General features: G+C 35.8%; 2 protein-coding genes across 2 annotated transcripts in view; one reads left to right on the top strand and one right to left on the bottom strand.

Moving 5' to 3' along the window:
* The window catches only part of MED12L (mediator complex subunit 12L), a 337,419-nt gene that overhangs the window by 54,854 nt on the left and 270,529 nt on the right, over nt 1-12,036 (bottom strand). Inside the window, exons 23-30 of the mRNA XM_015131808.3 lie at nt 10,838-10,958; nt 10,356-10,457; nt 9,191-9,304; nt 5,984-6,183; nt 2,539-2,727; nt 1,872-1,946; nt 1,569-1,756; nt 562-723 (exon numbers count right to left, since the gene is read on the bottom strand). Coding sequence (XP_014987294.3) covers nt 562-723; nt 1,569-1,756; nt 1,872-1,946; nt 2,539-2,727; nt 5,984-6,183; nt 9,191-9,304; nt 10,356-10,457; nt 10,838-10,958 — 1,151 coding nt within the window. The remainder of the gene's footprint in view (nt 1-561; nt 724-1,568; nt 1,757-1,871; nt 1,947-2,538; nt 2,728-5,983; nt 6,184-9,190; nt 9,305-10,355; nt 10,458-10,837; nt 10,959-12,036) is intronic.
* P2RY12 (purinergic receptor P2Y12) overlaps nt 1-12,036 on the top strand; it is a 46,817-nt gene that overhangs the window by 6,088 nt on the left and 28,693 nt on the right.

Raw genomic sequence — 12,036 nt, 5'->3', positions numbered from 1 at the left:
AGGGTGAGGTTTTGTTCTTTCTCAGTAACACAGTTTTCAAATATAATTACTTGAAACCTTTTCTTGGGTATAAAATAAATTAAGAAAACATTAGTAGTGGTAGCCTAGGAGTTTTAATGTCTAGTCTAGAACAGGAGTCCTAAATGTTAAAAATATGAGCAACTAGTTCAGACACCAACATGCCAGAATTATACATTATATTTATTTTAAACATAAATACCTAAATAATAAAAAAAAATTAGAAATAATTAAAAATAAAATACAGGGATCAGGTAGCTATCCAGATCTGATTCATTTGGTCTAAAGTGGGTCTCAGAAATCACTGTTTTTAACAGTTCAGCAGTGATTTGGATATAAAGACAGAATTGAGAACTAATGTATTAAGGATTATAACCTGAAACTTTTTAAGAAGACAGCCTTGCCTAACAGAATATTTCCAGTTCCATTTAAAAACTAAATTTCAGTGGACCGTGGGTACAATGACCACACGGGTTTACAGAAAGTGAGACTTTCTCAATTATTCTTTAAACTCTCACACAGATGCACATCTTCCAGTCACACCTTTTCTGTTTCTGTCTGTCCCTTTCCTTTTTGGAAGAAGAACCCAAGTGCTGTCCCTTCTCCAGCTCTTCCCCAGCAGCTTTCAGCACTCTTCCTTGCACAGAAGTTGGCAGCCTGGCAATGAGGGGGGCCACCAACCATACGCCCCTGCGTTCGGAGGAACTAAAATCAGAAACAGGTGTTACACCAGAGAAAGCATCCTTTTCCCCACTCTCACAGTTATAACAGAAACTCCAAAGCAAAACTTTGATGTATGAGACACACAGACTGTTTCAAAATTTCCCTTTTATTTCTGTATTATCTTTCCTTTTTCCGAACACTAGGCATTTGCATGAGCTTTCCACCTAAGCTTACAGAAAGCAATAAAACATGCAGTTCTGGAAGGATATTGTAACTAAACTGATTTTAATGTTTTCCTATGACCCCCTCTCTGATTAAAAACAATCACTTTGTCCAACAAACAATACATTTTTCTGTCACAGTTACAATATGAAATACTATATGTAAGCATACTAATAGCTAATTTTTAAGGTTTAAAATTCGCTAGTTATACTTTATGCCAAAATGATGAAATACAAATCAATCTGCCTTTCACGATTAAATAATTACTTTAAGATTTCATATGCCTACTGGTTCTAATTCTGCACAAAAATTATCAGGATATATTTTTGCAAAATGATAAATCACTAAAAATGGTGGAAAAAGTGTTTCCCATATAATGAATACTACATAACACAGTAGACCAAGGGACACTGAAAGCATGAACCAACCTGAGTTCACCTGCAGTTTCAAGGTGTTTAGGCCTACTCCATCAAATATTCCAAATGCTAAGCTATCATCCACCCCAGCTTTACTCATCAACTTATTAAAATAATGATAATCGCTACTTACAAGTAACTATGTTCTTCACATTCCCGGGACTTAAAGAAAAATCACTGTGCTACACAAAATTTACCGTTACTTGTGAGAAATTCATGATAGATCGATAAAACGACACACAAAAATACCTTAAGAATGTCTTTATTCCATTCTGTCTTGTGCTACTTGTATCAGCACTTCCAATACTGTTTGGGTTGAAGAGGCTCATGCCAGAATTAGAAGAATTATTTAGGTCCGCAGACTGCTGGAATACCTCTATTGTTGCCTTTGCAATATTGTCCAGTAAGTTGTTCATTTCGGCCACAGAACCAGAGCCCTAGAGTTAGATATAAGAATACTGGCACATATGTGTATTCCTTTATCCTCAAACATCAACGTGTTTTGCTTTTTATAAAATTTCATACAGAGATAAGCTTTCAATACAAACTCACAGGGTCCTTCAAGCACTGTTTGATCATTAGCTGGAGTTCTAACCAGGACTGCCTCAGTGTCCACTGCTCAAGATTCTGGGAAAAATGGAAAGAATTAAAACATTATGGGTATCAAATGTGTTAAAATACAGTAATTCCTTACAGTACTCCTTCTCTGAAGAAAGAGCAGAATAATCATACACAATACAAGAATTCATATGAGTCAAAAGGTTCCCAGTCTTGTTGCATATATATTCAGTAGCGACACAAACCAACAAACAGAAACATTAATTATTAATTAAATAGTTAATATTGTGCCTGACTCAGCTATACACTGAAACTAAATAAGCATTTCTCCTTTCAAAATCTATTTAACCAATCCCATTCCAAAATGATTTCAATATTCATTTAATAATATATTTAACATAGCCCCTCTCTGAAGCATATTTCTCATGTAAATACAATACTGACTTAAAATAGCAATATTTGTTTGATGATTATATACAATTTGCAGCATGTATATCCACCCAAAAATAAGGTATGTCAATTCCACAGAAAATGTGGGGAATAAAAATCAGAATTAATTGAAATCACGAATTAGCAAGGACAAAAAAAGAGAGAAAGTAACTCTTTGTATAATTACAAAGAATTTGTCAAATGATAGAAACACAATCTGTATACGACTGACCTGAAGAATACGCTTAATGTGCTGTCTTTGCAGGTTGTCCCCCTCGGTACATTCTTTAATGCCATGAGGATAACAGATAAGCTGCAGTAATTTCTGTGCTTGCATATTTGAAAGCACAGGGTCCAATATAAGTTCTTTGTCTGTACATAATCTTTCAGGTTCTTTTAAGCAATGCTCTCCTACCCATTCCTAAAAATAATAGGGCAATTAGACTGACAGGCACTGGCTTTTGGAATATATATGCAATATGTACTAAATCCACAGTGCATAATTGAACATAAAACTGACAGAAATTTTCCAATTTAAAAAATTACATAAAGTAGGTAGAAAAATTTTAAAAACAAAATTTCTAGCATTTTGACTTCTAAAGAATACAAACTAAAACCTTGCTTAAAAACATGTTTTAAAGGGAAAAAAGAAAAGGAAAGACAATAAAGAGAATATTAGTATGTTTTTAACTGGAAAGTGAGGTCTTGCTCTAGGTACTATTTTGTGACAGTTTTTTCTAACTTGCTATGTAACGTTCTTCATAATTTTCATGGAAAACATTGTACTATCTCACTGACTAGATAGAACATAGTATAACAAATATTTAACAAATATTTAGAAATATTATAGTATAACAAATATTTAACAAATATTTAGAAAACTATCTTCCATTTTGATACTATTATGAATAATGTTATCATTATAAATACGTATTCATGCACATCTCTTTTCTATACACTAACTGTCAGGGTAATTTCACAGAAGTGCAATTGCTGGGTCTAGTGTGAGTGGGGGGGGCTATAGATGCATGGGGCTAATGACCCTCTGATGAGTTTCTACCAATTTAAACTCCTATTGCCTTTTCTTTATCATTTGTTTCAAAGGCAAATTATTATACTAAATAAAGTAAGGAATCATCAACAGTAACAGAGCCCAATTTGAACCCAGATCTATTTCGGGTGAAATCTGTTTCTTAACCACCATACCAGTGGCTCAATGCTGGTTGTCCACTAAAATTACTTGGGATCTTTATAAAATTCCATGCCCAGGGCCCACATCAGACTAACTAAATCAAACTCAGGTGGTGGCACCCGAATTGTTTTAGGCATCCGAATTGTTTTAAATGCCCCAGGTGATTCCAATATGCACTCACAGTTGGGAACCAATGCACAATTGCCTCTCAATACTTATATGACTATGTAGCTAACTTTTACCATAGTTATAACATGCCTGTAAAATACAAAAACACGACCCAGTTGATATGACATCTATAGCAAAGTACAAAATAATATATAAGGTATGTCACTTTTTCGTATAAGAAAAGATAACTTCTTAAAAAATATATGGGAGGGAGAATAAACCAAAAAATAATAAAACTGGATCATCTGGTAAGAAGGATATGGGAGGGAAGACACATCTCTGAGTATACTTTTTTGTATAGTTTCATTTTTGGAAGTAAGTTATCCTATAGACAGAGCTGGGGGCAAGAAAGGAACTTAAGGCAAAACCAAATGAACCCAGTTCTATTTCAGATAAAGAATATATTCAAAGGGATGGGAAAAGTTCCAATAATTTTTGAACACAATATTTTAAACCCTTAGAGGAAGTGGAATTGCAAACGAATCTTCAGCTCCTTTTAGGTAGGTTTGTTCTTCCTAGTGGTATGTGTGTTGCATTTCTTTCTTTCTTTGAGACAGTGTCTTATTCTCTTACCCAGGCTGGAGTGCAGTAGCGCAATCTAGGCTCATTGCAACCTCCACCTCCTAGGTTCAAGCAATTCTCATGCCTCAGCCTCCGAAGTAGCCGGATAACAGGCATGTGCCACCACACCTGGCTTATTTTTGTATTTTTAGTAGAGATGGAGTTTCACCATGTTGGCCAGGCTGGTCTCAAACTCTTGGCCTCAAGTGATCTGCCTGCCTCAGCCTCCCAAAGTGCTGGGATTACAGGCTTGAGCCACTGCGCCCTGACCTAGTGTACATTTTTGATACTGTATTCTAATTAATCATTTTTTGACAAAGCACTGGATAGCACATTTAACATGCCCGGCCATGTGTACCATTTTAAAACTATTTCAGATGTATTATAGAATTAAACAAGTAAATTGATGTTTTTGGGAATCAGCATTCTTACTATGGAAGAAGGTGATACTAATATGAATTAAAGGAAAATACTTTGCGGGGTTGGATTGGAATTGAAGGTATCAGTAGGACCTCATAAATATATATATTTACATATATTTATGTGTATGGATATATTTTTCTTCCTAGCTTTGTCTGCAGATGGGTCCTAGAATTAATGATACTCCATAACCATGAGCATACATAATACCCAGATCTTGATTTCTAAGTACCATTCTCTGCTAAACAGAACCAAGGGCTCCTTGGAGGAATAGTTGATTCCAGGCCCAGGGCACAGAAAGTACAACATGGGCCAGAAACTATGAAAATGTCATCTATTTTTTAAACGTCAAATGATGTGATAGACAGGATGAATCGATTCCTGCTGGACAAATCTGGGACAGTCTGAACATGAAAATAACAAAGTACAGTATATTATAACCCATATGGCTAATAAATAGATAAACAGGGGAGGAGGGCAGGCTCTTCCTTAAAACAGGACGTAGACTGATATTATGAAGGGAGAGGAGGAGCAGGGGGAAAAAAAAATCACCATTTTGCAACCATCATAGTAAAGACTAGATTGGGCAAGAATGAAAATGAATGCTTATGACGGGTGGGGGAGTTAGATGAGGAGAAGAAAATTTGCACTGTCTCAAAGTATCTCCTCAAAGATTGCTTATTGCAAGGGGAAAATTAGTAACTATACAGTGGGGAAATCTTGAAACTATACAATGGAAACACCTTAATCAAAATTAATACCACCCTTGAGGTGCAAATGGACATCACATGCCTTCAGACATGATTACCTGAAAGAACTCAAGATTACTTCTGTAGTATCTTGGCCAGGGATGCATAATCTGAAGCTAATCTACAGGAAACCTCAGACAAATCCAACAATACTGGGACAATTAACAAAATCGAACTGTGGCCTATAGATGAGAAAAAATTACTGTACCAAAAGCTAAATTTTCTGATGTTTAATAGCTATATTTTGGTTATGTTATGAAATAATGCAATATTCAAAAGAATAAAATATACAATCTACTCTTAAATGACTGATTCAGAAAAAAAATAGGTATATGCACCCATATCTCCACATACAAATTACAAAGCACATGTAGCAAAATGTAAAAATCAGTAAATCTGTGTAAAGGATGAACATGAGTTTTTTAAAAATAATTCTGGCAACTTTTCAGCAAACTTAAAATTATTTCAAAATAAAGTGAGCAAGAAAAAAAAGGACCACCTATGCACAAGTTTCCTACAAGTGTAAATAGCTCTCTCCAAAAGAAGAGTTACGTATTCAAAGTAAAAGGCAAATTAAATTAGAATACCTGTTGACAGATAGTCCTTAGTACGTATCTAGCGTATTCTCTTAAATTGGCAGTTTCAATGGAAATGCTTTTCCCACAGGATTTTGGATTTTGTGAGGCAGTCCAGATATCATCAGCATTCCCATCACATCGCAAACCTCTCATGGTGAAGTCATCATTCTTTAAAGAGCTGACACTGTTATTGCCAATTTTGGCATCTCCTAAGTAATAGAATCACAAAAGCAAAATCACAGAAGTTCAAAATACTGCCAAATATTTGAGAAGCAAATGAAGATAGCTTTCAGGGATTTAAAATATGTGAATATTATTATTATTGAATAGCCAGTTGTTCAGGAATAGAGAGAATGGATCAAGAGAATAAATGCATGAACCCAGAGAAGTTTTTATCAGAAATGGAGAAAAAGCAAGTTCAAGACTCAGTCCTTACTTTGTTTGTATAATTATAATTTCACCAAACTTGGAAAGGCCATTATGAATCACACTAAATAATCACAGAACATTTGTTTCACCAATATTTCAAGCATGAATGTATTCAAATTCATTTGACTTATAGACAAGGAAAAAATGGGTTACTCACCCTTCTAGATGTCCCTTTTCCATTTCTTCTCTTACAATGACTTATTTTCTATCCATAGGTCAAGAGAAAAGTTTTGCCTTAGCCCACCTTACTATCAACTTCTTGACAAGAGAGATTTATTTCCCTGGGAATGGAAAAGGGCAATGCATACTAAGGAAGCCCTGAAAAGTAGGGCATTCATTGAATAACCCCTGTTTTTTACCTTCCTCTCTGTAACATACAAATAAGAAAACCTTACCTGATAAATCTCTAGTATACTTAGTGAAATGAAGCTAAGGAAAGTGTTTTCTTCATAACAAAGTTCTGGGAAAGAACCTAAACAGAATGTTTGAATAGCTAGAAATAAGAAATCTCTAGCCATGAAAGACAAATAACGATCGTATTTTAAAAGTGAGAGAGTAATAAAAATTCAAAATAAGGATTGCCAAATTACAGCACAGCCTTCAAACTTTTGCCTGTTTACTCACAGGATCATAGGCCTCGACAAGAAAATTTCCTGGAACCAACACATGCTTTTACAGTAGGCCTTCACTGCCTGCAGTAAGTGGGCAAAACAATGCCCAAATTAATGGAAAAAGCCTTTTAAAACCCACAAGTCAACCAAGAAAAAGTTTTGACTTTGCTGAAAAATGGCTTAATGAGTATTTACTTACAAAATCTTAAGCGGAGGAGAGGAATAAATAATGAATTTCAATTTATCAATATATAATCATATGTTTCTCATTAAAATACAAACACAGAGAGTACCAACTTCACTTTACCCACAGGATTTAATTCAATAGATCACTTCAGGAGCTGAAAGAAAAGACTAAATTCTAAAAGTACCAAAATGTAGTATGCTTTCACTACCATTAGGTGATGTAAACAACTACCTCTATACCTTGAGTTAAAAATTGTAGAAATTAAAAACCAAATTTGATATAATGGTCCCACCTCCCTAACTCAAAATATATCCTGGTGGATAGGAATTGAGAATTGGTTAGGGCATGGTAGGGTGGATAAATTACAGCTTCTGCAAATAAAGAGAAGAAAGGAAAAGAAAAGAAAGAGAAAAAATCATATCTGCTAGCCCCATACCAGGAGATCCTCATTTAGTTTAGACGTTAGGATAACAGAGAAGGTATGAGAGTCTGTGCCAGACCTTCTGCAATTGCACAGACAATAGAATACATTGAGTGTTCAGTGCCCGCCTGGCTCAAAGCTCTGCTGACATTAAACTGACCTGATCCTGACTTCTTAGACCCAGGGAATCCTCCAAATCACGTAAAGAGGTGGGCAAATTTTACTTGAGGTTAGACCAATCCTACAAATCATGGGGCCAGTGTCTAGAAGGTACTCATCTTGGTTTCCGCAATTAACACGTGTGTCACTTACAGATTCACACTTCCAACATAATTGTATTGAAAACTCATTCTTTGCTAGTTTCTCTGATGAGCACTAGAAATACCACAGGCAAAAAGCTAGTTCCTATCTTCATGGTCCCTACATTTATTTATTAAGTAGAACCGACCAACTGACTTTCCCTGTAAATATGATTACAGTAGGGAAATTTTACTCACTGAAATGAGCATTTAATGTTGGCTGTATAAATCTATAAGCCCCTACACTCAGAGGAGGCTGTGGTCCTTGATGTGGCTCTACCTTCCCTTTTTACTACAAAATTCACAGGCCTGTGTGTGTATCCTTTCTTAAGGTGAAGTTTTGATAGATGGTTTTTTGAAAATTCTGTTATCCTTCCTCATCATCACCAAAAAACATTTCCCAAGCAGGGCAAGATTATAGCCCGAAACATGTTATTTAGGACTCATCTAAAGAAACTCCTATCCATTCAGTAATTTCTGTTCTAATGAAGGGGAGCTACTTCTGAACATAAGAGTCAAGACAAAAGAAGGTACCCAAAGATAGAATTAGGCAGTCTGAATTCAAGACTTTCTAATTATTCAAACACTTTCTGATTTATAGAATAATGTTTTAATGTATTACCCTGGAAATGAAGAGAAAAGGCAGTGCTATTATTCCAGGAGAATACTTACAAATAAGGATGTAAAGAACATCTTGGACATTATGAATTAAATGAAATAAAGTATTGTGAAATTTAATATTGATTTATCAATAATATCAACATCATTGCAACTACTGCATGGGTCACCAAAAAACGAAGTTAGAAGGAAATATACTTGTTCAGGGTCATGTAGAAGCAGAAATGCTAAGATTAAAACTCAGACTTTCTGGTGTTCTGCTCCTGAAACATAATCTGGATAAAATGTAAATGTTTAGTTAGATTACCAAGTCATCTCTGTCTCTCACAAAGTGTGATTTCTGCCACCAAAGAAGGCAAAACAACCCTGTGGGTCTGAGGACCTATTTTATATCAGAATAAGACATTATGCCACTAAAACACCATACAAAATATTATATGTAAGTTCCCCCAGAGACACTGTAGATAAGGGACAGAATCTTCAGAGTCTTATGTATTTGGTCTAAGAGAAACCAACTAATTTTTCCAGGAGAATAAGCGATCAAACAATATCATATTTCCAATAATATTACTAGATTTAAATCTGAAAATAAATTATTTTGCCTTCATTTCTGGTGATTAACCAAGAAGCTTAGGGTCAGAATAATCTTACCAAGCATCATAATTGCTTTTAAGACAGCAAACACGGCTCCCACTTCAATGCTGTTGTGAGCAGCGGCTAAGAGGTGTCTATCACAAGATGATCTTATTCCGGGGAAAGGTTTGCCTACAAAAACAACAAATCTTTAACAGTCTCATCACCATCATTAGTAATGTTTTGTAATTATTTATAGGCAGTCAGCCTTTCATTGTTAGACTGTGGGTGCTTAATTGCCATTAGCTTGCTTTAATTGATGCTTCATGGATTCACTAAGAAACACTGCCAGTACTCCTCACTTACCCTTTTCTTGTTATTTACTAAAACAACGTCGTTCCTCCTCAGAGATACATCAACAAGATTAGTAGGACTTTCACATACTTGTATTGATTCTCACACAGATACATTCATATCTATATGGAAATGATCTTTAGGAAAAGACTTCACCAACGCCCCAAAAATTCTTACTTTATTCCTTCTACTTAGTACAAGAATAAATGAGGGCTGGGTGCAGTGGCTCACGCCTGTAATCCCAGGACTTTGGGAGGCTGAGGCAGGTGAATCAAGAGGTCAGGAGTTCAAGAACAGCCCAGCCAATATGGTAAAACCCCCATCTCTACCAAAAATACAAAAATTAGCCAGGCATGGTGGTGCATGCCTGTAGTCCCAGCTACTTGAGAAGCTGAGGCAGGAGAATTGCCTAAACCCAGAAGGCAGAGGTTGCAGTGAGCTGAGATCACACCACTATACTCCAGCCTGGGCGACAGAGTGAGACTCTGTCTTGAAAAAAATAAAATAAAATAAAACAAAATAAAATAAAATAAAACAAAACAAAACAAAATAAATCACCATTGCCCTAAGCTGCTGTGGTGTGGTTCAGAACCAACACACACAGTATGTGAGAGGACCATGCTGCCCACCAGCATGGCTTGGCCTAAGAGCAGAGGTATTTTTATTGCTTATTAACTCTTGATTCGTATTTCTCAATACATCCTGATATTACACGGATAAAAGGTGCTGACAGCCCTCTCAACGAATGGTATCATCTCACCCTTCATCACCCCCAGGGCATGCCCAAAAAATTAAGAAGGCAATTACAGAAAGGGACAGCCTATTTGGTCATTTTAGAACCTTTAGCTACCAATGAAAAGGTAATCAGATTTTTCAGCAGTCAGCTCACCCGTGGCTTGAGGTAAGAAGCAGGCCTGGGGAGCTCGGAAGAGATGAAGCAGGAGTCGGCATGTCATTCTCGCCCCGGGCTCAGCGTCCGCATCTCCACAAGCTAGGAAAGGGGGATTGGAAAAGCAAGTTTTCTAACACACTTGGGAACACGTCCTTCAGGTTTCCTATCAAGCTAACTTTCCCGGAATAATTTAAATAAATTTTCCTTATGGTAAGAAAGTGAGGCCCTGGCTATTTTTCTGAGAAATCTTAGTGCTTCCTTAAAACAGACTGTAACATAGCAGTTTCCCACCTTTTTCATGGTGATCCATGTTAATTTGTATACAACAACTCTTACAATTCTACTATATCTACCTTGACACTACACCACTTCCCAACATACATACCCTCAAATACTCCTTTCACTGTGTTTTAGCGTTAGAAACCACTCCATCAAGACAACAATCAAAGAGCAACTGAAGTTCCTGGATGCTGCCTTACCTGCCGCTAGAAGAGAGGGAAGTGCGACATGCTGCACGACGTCCTCCAGGGAAAAACACTGTCGTGCTATCAGAATAGCAATGAAAGTAGCTAATGAATCATGGAATGAAAGGTCACTCACCTTCAAGAAAAACATTGACAGGTTTTAATACCTAACAACCTTGTGAGTAGTATCTAAGATTAATAACTAAGAGAATGTAGGCAATACCAATAAGATCTCAAATCCCAACATGAACCAACAGAGGGAAATGACAACATATCATGATGATTATCCTCTAGGCCTATTTCTATTTTATAAAGCAATGAATGAAGTTTACCCACATTCCAATGCTGTAAGAAAATACTGAGTTTGACTTGCATACATGCACATGAAAAACAAAACAACAAAAATGCAAAATCAGGAAATCACTACAAGATGTAACATCATTAAAACATTTTGGCAGAGTGCAACAAGATATATCATTAAGAGTCAGACCATTAGAAGGCAGGGAAAAACCAGGAGGCTCCCCCCTAGTTGAAAAATAAGCCTCACTAAGGTTTTGGAGTTCCTTTCAGTGATAACTACTAAGGATTCTTTAATATGATAAAACTCATTTTAAAAACAACTCTGAAAGTTTCCAATTGACTCTTAAATTTAAAAAGAAGAAAAAGAGACAGAGGGGAAAATTAATTCAGTCACAGTGAAAAATTTACCTTTCTAGATCTCATGTGACCTTGGCAGAAAATAACAGGAAAAACAACTACAATAGCAATCTTCATACTGATTCGTACCATATGCCAAAGACTATAGTTAAATTGCAAAAATCACCTTATTTATTAGCACAACGCCATAAGGTTCACACTATTATTAATCCCAATTTTTTAGATGAGAAATTGAAGCAAAAGGTAAAGTGTAATTTTAAAAAAACAACTAAGAGATTAAGAAACTATATTAAAGAAAGTCTGTTCTGTCCAGAAAAGCAGGCCACATCTATGAATTTTATATACATAAATTCATAAGTTTTCATATAATGAAGATGTAGAAATAGGATTATCCAACCAGTCCTGATTAGCAGAATTCAGAAGTAAACCTTCAACTGAGAGGCAGGTATAAAAATATATAAAGAACTATGCATAAGCGATACTAATGTAGGACAAAGGCTACTCCAATAAGTGGCAACAGGAGAAGTAAAGAATCAAGACAGATTTTTAAAGACATA

Source organism: Macaca mulatta, chromosome 2 (assembly GCF_049350105.2).
Source record: "Macaca mulatta isolate MMU2019108-1 chromosome 2, T2T-MMU8v2.0, whole genome shotgun sequence".
In the NCBI taxonomy this organism is placed as follows: domain Eukaryota; kingdom Metazoa; phylum Chordata; class Mammalia; order Primates; family Cercopithecidae; genus Macaca; species Macaca mulatta.
Note: the sequence above shows the minus strand (reverse complement) of the source record. Positions and strands in the feature narration are given on the sequence as shown.